The sequence below is a fragment of the Mollisia scopiformis genome (genome assembly GCF_001500285.1).
Source record: "Mollisia scopiformis unplaced genomic scaffold LY89scaffold_12, whole genome shotgun sequence".
Lineage (NCBI taxonomy): Eukaryota > Fungi > Ascomycota > Leotiomycetes > Helotiales > Mollisiaceae > Mollisia > Mollisia scopiformis.
Genome location: NW_017263592.1, coordinates 821,069 through 839,299, shown reverse-complemented (window position 1 = coordinate 839,299; position 18,231 = coordinate 821,069). Strand labels below are relative to the sequence as shown.

Genomic DNA, 18,231 nt, shown 5'->3' with positions numbered 1-18,231 from the left:
GTGCAAAGGATGGCGAGTGTTAGGAGGGCTTTTTCAGGAGCTTGATCTATCCAGCATGAGATCGTTGACGCTCTTTCTTGCATCTTATTTTTAATACTACCACAGTCTTACCGCGAGTAGCCAGATTTGGAGTATGTTGCTGCTTCTTCACGCTTTGTAGGACGACGAACAAGTGATGGTTTACCGAAATCATTACCTTGTAGATGTACCCTTGGAGCACACAGGCCGAAGGAGTGTTGCTGGCCTTTCCAAGCCGCCCGTCATCTAAAATCTAGATCTGAAAGAAACCGCGGATATGAAGACTTGGAAATGCAGAACCGAGCAAACAGGGACGAGACGCCAAATGAGATGCTGTGACCGAGACGGAGCGTTTTCAAGAGCAACAAACCGTGTAAGCGCGGTTAAGGCAAAAGAAGGATCTCCTGAGTGTGGGAAGTGGACGCTTGTCCATTGATAGAGAACTTTGAGTGTCAAAATATCGATTGGCACGCACTTCTTAGGGAATCAAGAGCTTCGCATAGTTGTATCGTCAATAACATGCTGCCTTGCCTAACATACATATCGAAAGTGCCAGCAGACGCCTCGCACACCGTGCACGCAAAAATGCTCTTTGAAAGCCGCAATCCATAGTATTGTACATAAACATTTTCCCCCAAACTTGAATCGACGCTTCTCTGCATCTAGATCCTCATGGCTTCGCCTTTTCCTACCATATTATCTAGTCAATTTTGATAGATCCGTAGATCTTTTGCACGAAAGCCCAACTGGCGAAAAAGCCGATGGAGCCTAGGTAGTGTTAGTATTTGTGGTCGGCATGGTAACACAAAAAAATTCATAGAGAACTCACCAGTAAGAATGAAGAAGAGGAAAGAGATCAGCGCACTGTATCCAATGTACAGTACACTACCAGCAAGCCCCCCAAGTTGCAACTTTGTGACCCAATAGATAAGTGCATTCAAGAAGACATATCCTGCCGATGCACCAGCAGTCGAGAATGCTCTCCAGTGCCAATGATAATTCTCACTGCAAAGCAGGAAGTAGACCATCAAGACGGTGACAGCCGCGCACGTGATGATCATAAGCCCATAGCAAAGGAAAAGGAATCCGAACATGTAATACACCTTGCTGAACCAAATGGACGACATGATGAAGTAAAGCTCGACAAAGATAGCCCCGAAAGGAAGGATTCCCACGAGAAGCATGGATGGAATTGGTCTCATGTAGGTAGTGCTCGGTGGAATTTGACGAGGGATCTGGTTGGTGCGAACAGGGGCTGCAATAGGTGGTTGACGGAAACCAACCCAGCTTCCGGCGAAGGATAAGGGAACGGATATCAAGAACCAAATACCGACTATAACGAGCATTGTGGTGAACGGAACAGCGCCGGAGGACTCCTTCGCCCAGAGGAAGAGGTTGAGCAGGAAGAATGTGGAGAAAACAATGCCTGGAACCAGAAGAGGTGTGAGAGCAATATTGAGCTTCCAACGTTCGCCGCCAAACGACTTGTAGACTCGTGCCGAAACATATCCGCCAATGAATCCTAGAACAGTGTAGAGGAGGACCATAATCGTTCCGAGGGAGCCGCGGTTGGATGGTGACAAGAAACCCAGGAGAGCAAATGCAATTGTGAAGCCAGTCATAACGAACAGCTGGGCACCATTGCCAAGGAAGACACTTAGGATAAGAGGAGAGCCTGGCGTACGGAAGACGTCTCCATGAACCAGCTTCCATCCAGAATCCTCTTGCACTCCGTCTTCAATAGCTGCAGATGTCCCTGATAAGTCATCGAGGTTGATCGAGTCAAGACGGTTGTATCTCGCGATGTCTTTTCTCAATGCTCGCAGCAATATGGAAACAACTGTAATGGTCAAGAAGACCACAATGACTGCCGAGTTGATAAGGGAGAACCAGTGGATCTTGGGGTCGAAAACATGTAGGTACTTGTCCCATCTCGTGGCCCAGGCAGTAGTAGAAGGCATCCAGTAAACGCTATAGGTGAAAGTGACCTCTGTTTCTCCATTCTCGTCCAAGGTCAATGGCGGTCCTCCTGTTCCACAATGATTTTGATAATTGACGCCCTCTCCATTACCCTCTTGCTGTGTCTTCCTCGAGCTTGGTTGCACAATCACTCCAACTACACGATATTGGTCCCCAGTCAACTCATGGTAATCGACCAGGATATCGTAATGATTATTCATGTGCATCTCTTTGTCGTCGCTGCTTCCCAACGCAAATCCCTGAGAATAGAACTTGGTATTCGTAACCTCATCCTCGATCAGTTGCCCAGCGGGCAATCCATCCACCAGCCAGTTCAAGGCAAACCCCTGTGCTATCCTTCTGTTCACGAAATGCGCCGAGCTCTGGTCAAATTTCACCGGATCGCATAGTCGTTTACAAGTGTCGTTTTTCATCATCTCCAGCTTGAACGGAGATGTCATGATTCGATCGCCGAATAATATACTACCCAGACTTTCTGACACATATTCCGGTTGAGGGTCTGGTCGGCAGAAATGGAACGCTGGATGGTAGTAGTCAAACGAGACCACTGATCGTAGCTGTCCATCTGTATTTGAACCCACAGGAGTAAGACGATTGACGTTCAAAGGAACTGTATCACCCTGCTTGTATGTTGTTGGCGCAACTCCAGGCAGGTAGAAGGCAGCAGATAGCTCTGGAGCTGCGAGGAGGGTCGCGAGAAGCGCCGCAGATGGCGAGAGATCCCTTAAACGCATGTTCGATCGTATGTGCTTCACAGATGACTGTCAGCCAAGTGGTTGAGGGAATGATTGTTGGTGGTTGTTATTGTTTAGGATTCGGGTCATGGAGCTTACGTATATTTCGAGGGATCCTTCAAAATAGCATTAGGAGCCACGCAGATCTTGCCCACTTCAATGATACAAGCATACGCTGCTAGAATATGAAGAAGATATCAACAGCTGTCTAGAACAGAAGATTTGCTATTCGTAACAAAGAGCACTTCGGCGCGCAGTGAATCAGGGGAGCTTGGACAGGGCTATCTGGCTTCCCGCCTTGCGCCTTCGGCAAAATGTTTCGCCAACCCGAAAAACATTAAACTTTTTTTATTTTCGAAGGAGCCGTTCCACATTTGCGCATTTGTCAATTTGTGAATTTTGACCATGTCTACGAAAACGTCAATTCCAGCATTGTTGGACAATCTGCAGCAGGCATTGGTCTCTGCATCAGAATCTACAGAGAGAATCCGAACGCCAATTCCCCCAAAAGATGGCATTTCTCTCCTCGACGTCAAAAACGAACTTTTCTTATCCTATCTGCAGAACCTCGTCTTTTTGATAATCCTGAAGCTACGGCATCACAAAGGCGACATTGAAGAACAAGACGAGGGATTGGATGATTCAGTTGTCAAAAAATTGGTCGAATTGCAAGTTCACCTGGAGAAAGGTGTGCGACCTTTAGAAAGCAAATTGAAGTACCAAATCGACAAAGTTCTACGTGCGGCAGATGACGCCAAACGCATCGAAGATGCTACGCTTGTGCAGAAGAATGGAACTAGGCGTCCTGGGGTCGAAGATGGGAGCAGCGAGGAAGACGAGGATGGCGATAGTGATGCAGAATCCTTGGAAGGCAGTAGTCTAAAAGCAACCGAGATCGATGACTTGCAATACCGACCGAATCCATCATCCTTCGTTCGTCCAGCTGGTACTACGGAAACAGAAGCCAATGGCAGATCAGGGAACGGTGTATATAAGCCTCCGCGCATCCAGGCGACAGCGATGCCTACAACCGGTCCGCGAGAGAAGGAAGCAAGAAGGCCCAACAAGTCTGCCACATTGGACGAGTTTGTCAATACCGAATTGTCGAGTGCCCCATTGGCAGAGCCTAGTATAGGTTCAACCATCGTGAGTGGAGGTAGGAGAAGCAAGAGTGAGAAAGAGAAGAAGGAAGAGCAAGAGAGGCGAGAATACGAAGAACGCAACTATGTGCGTTTGCCGAAGGAGACCAAGAAAGAGCGTGCCAAGAATGGCGGGAGAAAGGATGCTGGATACGGTGGGGAGGAGTGGAGGGGTCTTGGTGAGGGTATTGATCGCATTGAGCGGTTGACAAAACGCAAAGATGCACCAAGAAGCGCGGTAGAGAAGAGCAGAAAGAGACCTACGGACGACGGTCCAAGAGGTAGCGGTGGTGCTGAATTTGGTCAAGGCATGCAGAAGAGGCTCAAGACCCTTGATGGAGGCAGGAGGGATAGAGGACGGAAGTAGAGCAACAATTACTACCTCTTTTCTACCTGCCATCTCGGTTGTGAATGTGTTTCCACCCTTGATGACCGTAGTAGGCCCAAAATAAAACCTATCACTATGGAGATGTCGAGTCAGTGATCGACCTGGCTCTTAGCCGATTGGCATAACTTGGTGTCATATTCTAAGAACTTAAGCACCTTTCAAATAGCCGAAGTAAGGGGTAAAGTAATACCTTAAGGCCGGCAGCTAATATAGGTAGCTTGTCTTTGGTGAAAACAGAAAAAAAGACTCACCAAGAACATCCTTTTCCTCGATCACATCTGATCTTGTGAAATGTCGGTCATGATGTTGAAGTCTCAAATCATGCCAAAGATCCAAGATGTGGTCCTAGCAATCCCTGTAGGACCCCTATTGCATCGTTATCCCCAATTCTTCTAGTTGGATCATCCTGTACGGTCCAACATCGCACGATGCCTGATTGTGAGGTTTCCTTTTCCTGAAGCGACTCGTTTTCTCTGATTGATTCCTGTTGGCATTGCAATTTCGCATCTTGCTTTATCAGCCGAGGCAGCCACGAAGAGCCTCGTGTACCTTCTCGACTCCATCAGTCCTCCAACAGCTCATTCAATGAGAATGGCGAGCTTACGCACACGTTCAGTCTATCTTCTGGGGATCACCTTGTTTCTTATGCTGTTTATGTCCTACTCATGGCGCAGTGCGATTTCTATTTCAGATGTCGAGGTACCGCTTGACTTTAGCAAGGCAACAACAACGACCTCAGCAGAGCCAAGTTCAACACCATCCTCAACTCCACAAGCAGAACCTGAAACAAAGGAGAAGGTCTCGGAAGCTCCACCTCCGCCAGAGCCACCTGCCAAGGTGATACCGGATCATCCGAAATACAAACCGGACCGTCCTCCGCCTCCAGAAGTCGTTGACAACTTCCCAATTGCGGCTGCTGCTCACTCTGCAGCGGATCTTCCCAGTATACCGCCTTGTAAGTTTCCGAGAGAGGTGTATCATAGTGAGAAGATGGTCTACGAAATCATTTCTCGACCTTTCTATAGATCACCTTCGAGCAATCGCTGACTTCCATGTTACATAGGGAATCTACCACCAAGCCCTCACGTACCAGAGAAAACACCACTGTTCATCGGCTTTACAAGAAATTGGCTGTTGTTACAGCAGACTGTTGTAAGTCACATCACAGCAGGATGGCCAGCGGAGGATATATATGTGTTCGAGAATACTGGAACCATGAACTCCAACGAACGGGGCCTGCTTTCTCTGCAGAATCCGTTCTTCCTCAATCATACCCGCTTGCACATGTTTGGAGTTAACATCATAACGACCCCAACACTTCTTACATTTTCTCAACTGCAGAACTTCTACATATATACCGCGATTGAGAAGAATTTCACAACGTACTTTTGGGGACACATGGATGTCATTGCTCTACCCTTTGAGGCCAAGTACGATGGACGGTCAGGAAACGCTACGGGTGCCGATGTTGGACGTTTTGAGAGTTTCAAATCGCCATATAAGCTTGCAGTAGAAGCTTTACGAAATGCTACATCCTCAGCACCCGACGTCAATGCAATCGATCCAACGCGGCCATGGGCTATACGTTTCTTCAGCTATGATCGGCTAGCATTAGTGAATCGGGAAGCATTCGAAAAGATTGGGGGATGGGATACTTCAATCCCATACTACTTCACCGATTGTGATATGCATGAGAGAATTCCGATGAATGGATTCGATTTTCCTCCTGGCGATGTTTCGATTGGGAACTTTACAGATGTTGCAGGCACGTTAGATGATCTAATCGTGTTGTACCGTAAGAAAAATACTGTTCAGGCGAATTTTACGATGGAATGGGATCCTGAAGAAGCAAGAAAAGAGGAGGAAGAGAAAGCGGTCAAGGATCTGGACAACCGCGCTGAAGTCCTTGACACTGGAGAAAAATGGATCTCCGACGTACCTGGATCTGCTGCGTACAAGAGATTGCTCGAGGTGATGGAACAGATGACAAAGCACAAGAATAAGAATGGAGGTGGTGGTCGCAACACATGGCAGAGACTACAGACCGGCGGGCAAGGAGAGCCATACTATCGTGACCCGGAAGGGTTTGATAGAGCAGTTGGAATCATCACACAAGCTGGTCGCGATATCTATGCTGAAAAGTGGGGCCACCAGACTTGTGATCTTCTCAAGTACAATCGCAAGGCTGGAGATGAGTGGAGAGTTGAGCATGACTGGGAATAGTCCAGCGATCCGCAGGTTCATATAACCTGCCAAGTTCTCTGAATCATCGCGAGCAATCACAAATGGAGCGCCGGTTCTGTCCTACTTGAGCTTCGCTCACTTTGAACTCTCGACCTGTCTCAACACAATCTGCAAAATGGGGAATTGCTCTTCTAAGACGCCAGAAGAGAAAGAAATTAAAAGACTAGAACGTCTGGTTGGCGAAGGTTATCGGCACGAGCTTTCAACAGATGCATCACCAGCCTCTCCGAACACAAACCCAATCACTTTCACTCCAGCCGCGCACGCCCAGGGTTCAAGGGATTATTATTTCTCTGGGAATGAAACTGTCACTTCGAAATCGAAACCAGCGTCAGTCAATCAAATTAGACCTAATCCAGGTAGTAATACAGCAGGGCCGAGCCACCACCAAGCTCCTCGCAAGCCGGCCTCAGCAACCATCCGACGCTGAAAGACAAAAGCAAGAACACGTTCAGCTAGTGAATTCAAGAGTTGGCTCGAGCAAGGAAGAGACGTGGATAAGTGCTGTTAAAGTTTTGCCTCAAAAGCAGTGATGGATATTGATTGTGACGCTCTAGGAAAGTAGTTGAGCGACAAACTTGAAACGGAAAAGTAGAAAGGGGCAGTGGGAGGCCAGAATCTGACTAAGTTCCTCAACGTTGAGGTCCTCTTCTAGCACTTGTAGTATGACTTGCTTTCTCAATTCAACATGGTTTTTCCGAACCTCTTTCTTCCCTGACCCATACGCAAGTGCCTGCCTTTTCTACTTTCCTGCAAGCTTCTCAGTTCTATCTAACCAAATTCCTACTTATTGAAAAAAAAATAGAAACAAGAAAGTAACGCATCGTTCCTGCCTCCTATAACGAGGACGCTGCCACTCTTGCCGAGGATTACAGGATCGCACCTCCCTAATTAAGAGAGAAACTGCCCATCCTTGGCGTTTTTCAGTCTGACGGAACGAATAGACATCACTGCTACTGAATTCAAAATTATCTCATTGCTACGCTGGATCTGCGACGCTACAATGACAGTCATCAGTCCACTAGGTTCCTCACTTTCTCTTCTCAATCGGCTCGATGGCTCGAAGCTTCCAAGTGGCAGACGATCTCAATCATGTCTTCCTACCAATAATCATATGGCTGCCATCGCTGCGGTCCGGTGGCTGTTTGTAGCAATGTTCCGGTACATCTTCTACCCGTGAGTTACGTAATTGTCGGGTATATCGCCCGAATGAGACGTCAACTCTTAACAATCCTTCCAGGATAGCAAGCGTTGGGACAAAGAACTCATCGCAGATCTACACAAATTTGAGCAGACGAAATATCAGAAGTATGAGCCGCAGCTGGTGCTGAATCAAGAAGACGCCAAGAAACGCTCGAAGGAGGTACCAAAGCTATCCATCATGCTGGGCGATGCACTTTCGATTTTCTAGCTTGCTAATGAACATCAGACCAAAAACCGAACAAAGATAGATGTGGATGATGGGCCATTTTGTTGCGGCGATCTCAGATTCAATGCACGGCGATCGACGATGAGTGAATCAGATCCGAAGTTCGTCCTCGTCAACGATCTTCTAGAAGCGCTCAACATTCTCGACAAAGTCCAACTATATCTTGGTGAAGTCTCCGAAAATGCACTTAGAACTATAAAGACAGTCTACAAAGTCAACCTCTATGGTCCTCTGGCACCTTTCGATCCACACTCGACTTGGCTCTATGCTAAGGCTAGAAACGGTACATTCTATGCTTTTATGTATTGCGAGACACTTCAACCCTTCAGCTCTGTGGACCGATATATGTCAGTCACTTGTGAAGGAGAACATTCGGATCAGCGGCAATATCGGATTGGAGTGTATGATGCAGATTGGATCACCGATAAAGCTGGCAAACCAGAATGGGGCACGTTTGGAGATAGAAATTTGGACAAGGTGATGGCGATGCCTGCTAAGCTTCATCTTAAGCTTGAACATACAACTTTGGATGGTTACTTTGAAGATATGGTTCAGGAGGCCGCAGAAGTCGAGCAAAGCTTCTGAGCTTGCCTTGGTACTCTGAAAGAGACAGGAGGTCGTTGCATGTTGGGTAGAGCTTTCCGGTTTCCTTGGTTTGTATTAATTTCAAAGAAGTCCAGAGTTCACAGACATCAGTATAGTATCATCAACAACAACATTGATTCGTATTACCGACCCAACTAGGAACTGTTCATGTGACCCATATCTGAAACTAGTCCTTTGTGCACCAGGCTCCAATATATGCGCGAACATAGCGTTGGCGGTCGAGAAACTCCCAAGCGTCTCAATACCAACCGAGCCTCTTCTCCAAACGTCCGGAAGTTAAAAACAATTCCGTCTGTTTAAGCTGCCTGAAATTCGCTCCATTATAAACAAGAATGATTCCCAGAAACTTTACTTCAAATCTCGAGGCAACGATTCCCCAGAAAACCCAGCAACATGTTCCGATCGTACCCCGCCTCTTGCCCTACGGCAAATTGTCATCCATCGGTGTGCAAATACACCAGGATCCCATCACCATCTCATCTCTTGCCAATTCCGGATCCTAGGCTTGACACATTCCGGGAATTCCTCAGCACCCACAACGACGAGATATCGTCACCATCGGACTACGAGAGTCTCGCAACAGCGAACATCACATTCCAGATCGAAGTCGTCCAAGTAAAATACGACTCCAAACCATCAATCTTCACTGAAGCACTTTTCGTGCAGTCAGCCACACATCCAGACTTATTCATAGAACTCAGTAGGACCACGTTTCTCCATTCCATAGCTTTCGAAAAGTCATTGCCTACGTTATGGAGAGCTAGCAAGTTTTCCATGAAGCTTTTAGAGCGACAGGCGTGGCAATGCAAAGGCATAATAGGTTTTGTTGGTTGTATCTGTACGGACTTCGTTGAAAGATACCGTTCGACTACTGAGGATGACAACGATTAAGTCTCGTTGGATGAGCGGGGAAACACTTAATCTCAGCGTCTTCACAGAGTGGAATACTGGAGCACATGTGAGGAGAAAGGCAACGGCCGGACAGTTATTTTCCCTTGGAATCAGAATTTTGACTGGCTTCTTTTTCCTAAGATGGGTGATCGGAATCTTAGATAATTCAAGTACACATTTCCAGAGTTGATGCATAGACTATCTGAATCCCTTCCCGTCACAATCGTACCCTCAGTACTTCTCTGAACCATGAACAATCTCGACAACAGGTGTCTCTACACCCTCACTAACTATCTTCTTCCTACCCAGCATACCAGCAAGTATTCTTCCAAAAGCTGCTCTAGATTGCCATATCGGCAAACACCAAATCAACAACGCCGCACTCCAACTCCAAATAAAGACTACAACAGTCCACCCTGTAAAGAACTTCCTCGACATAATATATCCAGTCCCATACATCGGGAACGGAATCAGAACCAAGAAGATCAAGCACAACACTGCCGAGACAGTCTTCGCCAAGAACGAAGCACGAGCAAGTTCCTGCGGATTCCAATCCAAGCCCAAACTCTCATCATCCTCAAGCGTGAAGCTCCTGTCACCAGCCTCGGCTGTCTCGGCACCATAAGGAAGAGCAGGTCCCAATCATAAGCTTTTGTGAATGGTCGCATAGCAAGCCAAATTAGAAGCGGGATCATGAGTCCGACTAGACAGCCTGCGAACATGGGCCAATTTTCGAAAGTGGTTGTGACGTTTATGGTGCCGTACATCCCTTTTGTGCAACCGAGCCAAGCGGCGAGGGCACATACTGTTCCTATCGGGGGAGCGTAGGTCATGAAGATGGGAGAGACGTGGGAGCTCGTTACACCGAGAGTGATGGGGAAGACTGCGGGTCCGAGAACGACGCCAAGGAATTCGAGGATCCAGCCCATGGAGACGCCGGATGACTGAAAGTACGTTAGTAAAGGGTAGGCATGAGGATATTAGGAAACAAATCTTACGTTCAAAGCTGTGGCGAATGATGAAGAGAAAATTGCGAAGCCTGCTAGACTGAGATGTGATACGAGTCTGAGTTGTTTGTCAGTGGCTTTTGGGTTGATGTCTATCATGGCACAATCAGCAACTGAAGAGAAAGATCGTAGCTGGTACTCTTACACGGCTGGTAAATGTCATATGTCACGATCGATGCGTGAGCAACAATTTCCGCGCTGAACGAGGAGGTCACAGCCATGAACACCTGCGAGATTTAGCAACAGCAACTAATAAGAGACTCGGGATCACATACCATCAGGATAATAGCAACCACGCCTCCAATTCCCATAATAGCTTGTGCGGCCAAAGGTAGGATCAAAGCATTGTTAATCTGGTATGCTGTTACCCCGCCAGACGCAGGCCAGTACTCGGTATCTTGAAGAACAACAGCAACAAAGCTCATTGTAGCGCAGAGGCCAAGTGGAATTGAAAACCAAGCAAAAGCTAACCGTATCAGTAACCACTCAGCGTAGGATATTGGGAATATCCTCACCTCCATAGAAGTACCCTTTCACCACTGCACTCGCTTCACCAGCAATTGCTTTCTGTCCATACGAAGGATCAACGAAAACTGATCCGAAGCCAGAGACAAGAATAACACCAGCAAGTAAGAGACCCTCCCCTGAGTCCATGGTCAAGTATGAACCATCTTTGGCGCCAATCGCAGGACTAGCTGTTGCAGCTGGCTGGAGAAGATCCCATAACTTTCCGGGAGTTCCCAGAATTGGGACACTGCTTGATGCCATCACTTTGAACATCGTAATCAAGAGGATAACAAAGATAACAACGGTGCTTTATATCTGTCAATAATTGAAACGAAAGTCGGATTACGACAACTTACTGAACATAGTCCGACAAGAAAGTACTTTTCAATCCACCAAGATACGTGTAGATGACAACACCGAAAGGGATGAGATAGTTCATAGCAATTGTCGAAGCACCAGTTGTGACGTTTAGTGCAGCTGATCCTCCAAGGAGAAGAGCAGCAGTGATGAGGATTTGGACAGAGACTCCATATGCGAAGAAGACGAGGTGGGAGCTGGTGCCGAAACGAATTCTGATGGCTTCAAGGATGGTGTTCTGTACGGAATGTCAGTATTGGAATACAATAACAGAACGGAATGCTTACTGCTCGAGGAGCACGACGCTTCAACTCAATGGCCATGATGGCATAGCAGACGATCTGGCACGTAGCCCCCGAGCAAAACCACCAGAGACCCGCAAATCCATACAAGTATGTCAGACGGACAGAGTTAAGAATGGTTGCAGCATAGCACCCTAACATAATCAGCTTCGTCTTAATCTTGGAGCTCATTTGGAAGAGGCTTACATGAAGATACCACAGCAGAAGCCACAAGTCCGGTCTTCACACTTTTCTTGGCTGTCATGAGCATTTGGGTATCCTGAAGAAGATCAGCTATCTTGAACAGTAATTGCTTTGGGGGTTGTGGTTTACATTGGATTCATGGAGATATCTTCTGCTTAGCCATGTAATTGCATTCATGGTTAGGGCGAATACCACCCCGAATCCTACAACGAAAGTTGTCAATTTCCGTCTCTTGATGGGGAGTGAAATCATCTAGGCATACCTAAGGCAATGCCACTTAGAAATGTTAGTTTAGTTCAGAGTACGTTGAGATTCAAGACGAGGAAACTGAGAATCACTTACTATGCTACACCTTGGGACAAAGGTGGCTCAAACACAGCAGTAGAAGCCATAACAGCTGTAGGTAGCAGAAACAGTGCTCAATAAAGATCCACTCAATGATTATCAGATATATGTTTACGTCGAGTGTCCCAACGATCTGGAGTCGATGTCCCAGAAACCAGAATGGTGGGACGAGTCGCTTGAAGATATCCCATCTCTTCGGTCCGCAGGCCACGACAGAATTATCTGCCGAGCCAATATTGTGATAGGAAGGGAGGAAGATTTCCGTCGGAAGTATTCCCGATGTCAGGGGAGGAATCGAATGAAGCTAGTGGATAAGAAGTTCTTGGGAGCCTCCCACTTTTGATTCGGCAGTCACGTGGACCACGCCCGAGTCCTTCGAGAAGCTGGTGACTACACTTACTTGTGAAGTAAACGAAATAAACAATAACAACATGAGTGAACCGGCGTGGAAGAAAGTTGCAGAAGCAAAGCAAGAAGAAAGAGTTTCCAAGATACCGAAAGAATGGATCATCCCCTCCCATCTCCTGCCAAGCGAGGAAGTACGCGATGTCCAGGACTTTCCTCACACATCTGGGCTCTTCACCGCAGAAGAGCTTGAGATTACAGAATCTACTGCATCAATAGTAGTTTCAAAGATCGCATCAGGAGAATGGACAGCCGTTCAAGTCCTTCTAGCAACATCCAAACGTGCTTCCATTGCACAACAACTCATCAACTGCCTCACCGAAATATATTTTGACGAAGCTCTATCTCGAGCAAAATCCCTTGACGAGTACTTCAAAAAAGAAGGAAAAGTCGTAGGGCCTTTGCATGGACTTCCAATAAGTTTCAAAGACCAATTCAACCTCAAAGGTGTCGACACCTCGGTCGGATATATATCCTGGTGCAACAAACCCGCAGCCGAGGACTCGACACTTGTCGAGCTACTCATGAAAGCTGGCGCGGTACCATTCGTCAAGACAAACATTCCGGCGACACTCATGATGGGTGAATCGGTCAACAACGTCTTCGGACGGACTCGAAATCCGAGGAATCGAGACCTGACAACGGGTGGATCGTCGGGAGGTGAATCAGCTCTTGTGACTTTCAGAGGATCATTTATTGGGATAGGTACAGATATTGGCGGGAGCATTCGACACCCGTGATCATTCACAGGGCTGTATGGATTGAGACCTAGTCATGGACGAGTCAGCTATCAGAAGGTAGCAAATACGTTTCTTGGGCAGGAAGCAGTGAGGTCTTGTGCAGGACCAATGACTCGGAGTGTGGACGATACCCGCTTGTTTATGAAAAGTCTGGCGAGTACGGAGCCTTGGTTGTATGATCCACAGGCTGTACCTGTGCCCTGGAGAGAAGAGTTAGAGAAGTTGCCTGAGAAACTGTGTTTTGGGTTTGGGATGGGTGATGGTAGAGTGAATCCCACTCCGCCATTGAGGAGAGCGATGGAGATGACGAAAGCCGCATTGTTGGCTGCAGGGCATGAAGTCATCGATTTCATACCGACTGAGCATATTGAAGCCATGGAGATCATTAGCAAGATGTGGTCAGCGGATGGAGGAGAGGAATTTCAGCGTGATACGGACGCATCAGGAGAACCGTTGCATCCTCAGCTTGAAGCATGGCTTGGACATAGTGCCGAGTGCAAACCGATGACTGTCTTTGAGACATGGCAGAATCAGCAGCGCCGTACTGTACTACAGATGAAATGGCTGGAGCGCTGGCAAGCGACAAAAGAGTTGACTGGAACCGGACGACCTATCGATGGGCTCATTATGCCAAGCACACCATTTCCAGCTATCAGACATGATGGCGGCTATCCAGTAAGTTGAAAGCAGACGGTTTTAGAAATTGAAGCTGACGTTGACATTGATAAAGCATCACTGGGGAGCTATATCCCCTCTGCTGGATCTGACGACAGGAGTGTTCCCAGTGACAAAAGTAGACCTAGAAAAAGATGTCGTACCGAATGACTGGAAGCCAATTTCTGATCTTGACGAAAAGGTCACGAAATACTGTGAGTAATCGGGTATATCTGAACGCTGTTTCTAACAATCCTCAGACGGTCACCCAAAGAATCATGAGAATGCGTTGGTAGGATTGGCAGTGATTGCTCGTCGACTCGAAGAGGAGAAGGTAGTTGCAATGATGGGAGAGATAACAAAATGTTTGGGAGGGAAGTAAAGACTAAGATGCTGTTTCTAACTACGAATACCCTAATTGCCCAGCCTAATTTTCCCACCGAAAGCTGAAAGACGAATGTCCAAACCAGTGTCAGAGATGCTTGACCTGTGGAGATCTGTGACTCAACCAGAAATTTGGGATGTGCCACTTGGCGGACGCAAATCAACAGCATGAGATATTGCTATGGCGTCTACCTAGACAGGTTCTTGCACGTAGAAACTTTTCTGGATCGTCACTATCTCTATATGCTTGCAAGTACGACACATTCCTGGAGTTCCTCACCCATTTCCCTTCAGACACATGTCATTGTGGCATTGACACTCAGATCCGCGTTCACACTCGAATCATCAGCCAACGCAAAAGTATATCCACCTCTTTCAAGCTCCCACTCCCAAACCCTATTCAAGATCGGTAAATACCTATCAACTTCCAACTCCATCTTCACCACTCTAGTCTCTCCAGCTTCCAAATATACCCTCTTAAATGCCATCAATTGCTTCACAGGTTGTGTTATGGTCGAGACCCTCTGCAACAGATATACTTGCGGCACATAACTTCCCTCTCTATTCCCTTCATTTTTAATTTCGACCTCGAAATAGATCGTATCTCCATCAGTGAAATTTTCCGCGCTACTCGAGCTCCAGACTTTGAAGTTACTCGTCGCAAAAGTGGTGTAAGAAAGTCCGTATCCGAAGCTATAGCAAGGAGTCCAATCCGCATCTACGTAAATGTTCGCTCTTGCTGTCTGCTTGTAATGATAGAACACTGGCAGAGTTCCAACACTTCTCGGCACGGTGATTGGTACCCTACCACCCGGGTTCACCACTCCGAACACAATATCTGAAATTGCTTGGCCACCTGATTGGCCTGGAAAGAAAGCACTGATCACAGCTGCAGCCTTCGAATAGTATTCCGGGATTGCGAACGGACGACCACCTTGAAGGACGAGGATAACGGGCTTGTTGAGTGCGAAGATGGCATCTGTGAGCTGTGTTTGATTGACTGAGAGTGATAGAGTAGAGCGGTCTCCTCCTTCCCCATCGGAATCCCAGTTGGCACCTACAGCTAAGACTATCACGTCTGCATCTGAAGCAATGGCTACCGCCTGAAAATGATTAGCGAGATTGTTTTTGACAAGAAGAGTGACAGAACCTTCTGAATTGAATCATTTCTATCCACCAAATTCCAAAACAATTCCACTTCGGAATTGACGGACTGTATATTTTCAAACTTCTGATACAAGTTGAAAGCCTGAAACTGAAGACGAATCTTGTGAACCTCCCCTTTCTGGAACGTGAATGGTACTCCACCAGCAGGCGGCGCAGTCGAGTTCACCTGAGTAAAAGCAAGCCCAGGGATGTTGGACTGAATGGTGCTCTGACTGGAAAACGGGGAGTCTTTTACTAAAACGTTGTCGATATAGAGTCTTGCTGTGCAATTGGCACTAGTCGCAACTCCGATCCACCCATTCAACTCGCTGTCCACAGGGACAGTTAGAAGTCCTTCCCAGATAACACTGAAATTGTTCGACGGAAGACCGTTGGGTGGAAATAATCCCCAGTCTCGATTTGGTGTCTCTTGTTGCCATAACATAGGTTGCGTGAAGTTCACATCTGCATAATATGTGGCTTCAAGCCCTCCCGCTTTACCGTCGGGTGTTGATAGGAGGTAGTTTGGGATGTTCCGTTGAGCATTGATATACCAATCGTTGACGCCCCAACTTGAGACAAGCTCCACGTTTGAGGCATTTGCTGCGAGATAAGAAAGCATTCCTTGACGAATTGTGCTAGAGCTTGCTGTGGGGTAGGCGCCGAATTGGCCTGAGTAGTCACCCTGGAACAGTAAGTAAAAGATGTAGTACCTGTGAACGATGAACATACATAATTGAGTACGTCCGAAAAGGGTCCAATGAGAGCTATCTTGCTTATGTTCTGAGATGCTGGTTGGATCGGCAGTGTTGCGTTCCGGTTTTCAAGCAAGACTATACTCTTTTGTGCTGCCTCGAGCGTCAAGGGAACATGACTCGCTGTCAAAGATTGCGAGTTGACATTTTGAGGTATATATGGGCTTTCGAAAAGTCCCAGGTCATGCTTCACAGACAGAATCTTTCGCACGTGAGATTGCAGGGTCGAGAGTGCAACCGAGCCATTGGCAACCAAGTCAATCGTCGCGTTAAGATAGACATCTAGAGGATAGTCATAGTACTGAATCATGCCCCCTAACCATGTCAGTTCTGAAAGTATTCCCGAGCACGTAACTCACCTGCATTGAACCATTGCTGAATAGCTGAAGCAGGAGACCCTGCCACTTTATGTCGTCCTTGCAACATAGCCATACCGGTATCATCAGCAGTCACGAAACCGTCAAAGCCCCAATCATCGAGCGCTTTGTAAAGCATGGGGTGGACGTGGGATGGTACTTCGTCTAGCTCAGAGTAGGCCATCATCACACCCTTGGCTCCTCCAAGATCAACTACTGCTTTGAAAGGCCGAAGCATGGACTGCCATACTTGACGTGTTCCGAGGAGCGTAGAGGGCGCTCCATTGATACCTCCTTGGCCGCTGCCATGGGCTGCAAAATCTATTAAAACGCTTAGCGAAAGCGTTTCATAGGGTAGAACGATGGTTACGTTTGACTACAGGAGCGACAGCATCAGGACGATTCCAAGATCCGTTTTTGGACATTCCGGATGCTATAGCGACGCCCATGTAGCTCGTTAGTAGCATGTCTTCTCCCCATGCTTCCTGGACTGTCCGTAATGAGCCAAGTTCTCCTTCGAATAAGGAGCAAGACACGCACCTCTACCCCACCTCGGCTCGAGGCCTAAGTCCAAGACCGGAGAGAGGCAAGCATGAATGCCAATACTCCTCGCTTCGGCACCAATTGCGCTTCCAACTCGGTGAACTAGATCTGTATCGAAAGAAGCTGCCATACCAATGGACTGAGGGAACATCGATTGCTTGAACGATCCCACACCATGCAAGCATTCTCCAAACTGCAGAAATGGAACATTCAGACGCGCTTTCTCGGAGTTGAGAGCCTGGATTGAGTTATATTGTGACGAATTCGTCACATAGAGATCATGAATGACTCCAACTGCCGCACCTGGCGCAGAACGCACAGCAAAATCATACAGAGAATTGTTAGAGTATTGGCCCACGATATTATCTGCAGACATGAGATGGAGTTGGAGAACTAGGTACATCAGTACAATATTCCAAAGGAGTATTAAGTGAAGCGGAATGGTAATTGGACAATATTCAAGAGGAGACGCACCGAGTTCGGGAATGCTCATATTAGCAACCAAAGAATCAAGAAATGCATCCCGCTGGATATTCGTAGTACTCCTAACCTCAGGAAACCCATTGAGGCTCCCTTGAGCGACATGTGGTGAGCCCACCAGACTCTGCGTATATTCAACGATGCCAGTGAGCTGCAGAGCTGGTAGCCAGCTCGAGGGATTAAAAAGCATTGTAGCAACGCAGAAGTAGAAAATACATCAGAAGCATCCAGCTCGATACGGTTCATGTTATGCAGTATAAATCTGACGTTGATGATATGGAGAGCATGTCGTCTCAAGGTTCAGGTACCGTCATTCACTAAAGTGGGGTGACTGAACGTTGTCCTTCATAGCGGGGTGCACTGGGACAGCTGCCCCGCCTAGAATGATTTCTGAGGTATATTATTTGCGAGCTTTAATTCCAAGCTGCCATATCAATCGGTTTGGATTGTTCTCCATGAAATGTGTAACGTTGCGCGTGAGGCTCGGGAGATGGTTTGGACGCGAAGATCACCATAGCTGCTAAAATGCAGGAACCGGCTACTTTTACCGAGGCCAATTGCTTGGCACTTGCCAGGAGAAAGCTTTTGCTATTCTTGATGAGGATATTCAATTGAAATTTCAATCAATCTGATTGATA

The 18,231-nt window shown here is 47.2% G+C and overlaps 7 protein-coding genes across 7 annotated transcripts; 4 read left to right on the top strand and 3 right to left on the bottom strand.

Annotated features, from left to right (window-relative positions):
* Positions 1-511: 511 nt before the first annotated feature.
* Positions 512-3,000, bottom strand: LY89DRAFT_616700 (uncharacterized protein). Its single transcript, XM_018210774.1, has 3 exons — positions 2,832-3,000; positions 848-2,747; positions 512-786 (listed from the first exon to the last, which is right to left on the bottom strand). The coding sequence occupies exons 2-3, from the start codon at positions 2,730-2,732 to the stop codon at positions 719-721; spliced, it is 1,953 nt and encodes a 650-aa protein (XP_018071349.1). The 5' UTR covers positions 2,733-2,747; positions 2,832-3,000; the 3' UTR covers positions 512-718.
* Positions 3,001-3,111: 111 nt separating this feature from the next.
* On the top strand, positions 3,112-4,251 carry LY89DRAFT_684980 (uncharacterized protein). Its single transcript, XM_018214995.1, has one exon. It carries the CDS (start codon positions 3,138-3,140, stop codon positions 4,236-4,238), a length of 1,101 nt encoding a protein of 366 aa, XP_018071348.1. The 5' UTR covers positions 3,112-3,137; the 3' UTR covers positions 4,239-4,251.
* Positions 4,252-4,913: 662 nt separating this feature from the next.
* LY89DRAFT_585000 (uncharacterized protein) lies at positions 4,914-6,482 on the top strand (the record flags this gene model as incomplete). Its single annotated transcript, XM_018209300.1, has 2 exons — positions 4,914-5,214; positions 5,323-6,482. The coding sequence occupies 2 exons, from the start codon at positions 4,914-4,916 to the stop codon at positions 6,480-6,482; spliced, it is 1,461 nt and encodes a 486-aa protein (XP_018071347.1).
* A 1,024-nt stretch (positions 6,483-7,506) lies between these two features.
* LY89DRAFT_669425 (uncharacterized protein) lies at positions 7,507-8,517 on the top strand (the record flags this gene model as incomplete). The annotated part of the gene is made up of 3 exons (XM_018213097.1): positions 7,507-7,679; positions 7,749-7,866; positions 7,915-8,517. The coding sequence occupies 3 exons, from the start codon at positions 7,507-7,509 to the stop codon at positions 8,515-8,517; spliced, it is 894 nt and encodes a 297-aa protein (XP_018071346.1).
* Positions 8,518-9,660: 1,143 nt separating this feature from the next.
* On the bottom strand, positions 9,661-12,520 carry LY89DRAFT_646074 (uncharacterized protein; the record flags this gene model as incomplete). Its single annotated transcript, XM_018211908.1, is given in 12 exon segments — positions 9,661-10,032; positions 10,050-10,373; positions 10,428-10,528; positions 10,582-10,663; positions 10,712-10,902; positions 10,952-11,250; positions 11,300-11,538; positions 11,588-11,736; positions 11,789-11,861; positions 11,915-11,988; positions 12,048-12,061; positions 12,128-12,520. The coding sequence occupies 12 exon segments, from the start codon at positions 12,175-12,177 to the stop codon at positions 9,661-9,663; spliced, it is 1,968 nt and encodes a 655-aa protein (XP_018071345.1). The 5' UTR covers positions 12,178-12,520.
* On the top strand, positions 12,281-14,311 carry LY89DRAFT_748175 (amidase; the record flags this gene model as incomplete). Its single annotated transcript, XM_018221146.1, has 4 exons — positions 12,281-13,271; positions 13,308-13,950; positions 14,006-14,144; positions 14,190-14,311. Exons 1-4 carry the CDS (start codon positions 12,562-12,564, stop codon positions 14,309-14,311), a joined length of 1,614 nt encoding a protein of 537 aa, XP_018071344.1. The 5' UTR covers positions 12,281-12,561.
* On the bottom strand, positions 14,281-18,155 carry LY89DRAFT_616692 (glycoside hydrolase family 3 protein). Its single transcript, XM_018210773.1, has 7 exons — positions 17,588-18,155; positions 17,111-17,506; positions 16,932-17,060; positions 16,574-16,891; positions 16,192-16,529; positions 15,464-16,144; positions 14,281-15,416 (listed from the first exon to the last, which is right to left on the bottom strand). Exons 1-7 carry the CDS (start codon positions 17,781-17,783, stop codon positions 14,604-14,606), a joined length of 2,871 nt encoding a protein of 956 aa, XP_018071343.1. The 5' UTR covers positions 17,784-18,155; the 3' UTR covers positions 14,281-14,603.
* Between the last annotated feature and the right edge of the window lie 76 nt (positions 18,156-18,231).

Bases quoted from the DNA above. Each gene is read 5' to 3' on its own strand.
- LY89DRAFT_616700 (XM_018210774.1), bottom strand. From the start codon at position 2,732: ATGCGTTTAAGGGATCTCTCGCCATCTGCGGCGCTTCTCGCGACCCTC. The intron at 787-847 runs GTGAGTTCTCTA...AACACTACCTAG, and splicing joins CCTCTTCTTCATTCTTACTG to GCTCCATCGGCTTTTTCGCC.
- LY89DRAFT_684980 (XM_018214995.1), top strand. From the start codon at position 3,138: ATGTCTACGAAAACGTCAATTCCAGCATTGTTGGACAATCTGCAGCAG.
- LY89DRAFT_616692 (XM_018210773.1), bottom strand. From the start codon at position 17,783: ATGCTTTTTAATCCCTCGAGCTGGCTACCAGCTCTGCAGCTCACTGGC. The intron at 16,892-16,931 runs GTTCTACCCTAT...GCGTTTTAATAG, and splicing joins TGTAGTCAAACGTAACCATC to ATTTTGCAGCCCATGGCAGC. The intron at 15,417-15,463 runs GTTCTGTCACTC...AATCATTTTCAG, and splicing joins GAAATGATTCAATTCAGAAG to GCGGTAGCCATTGCTTCAGA.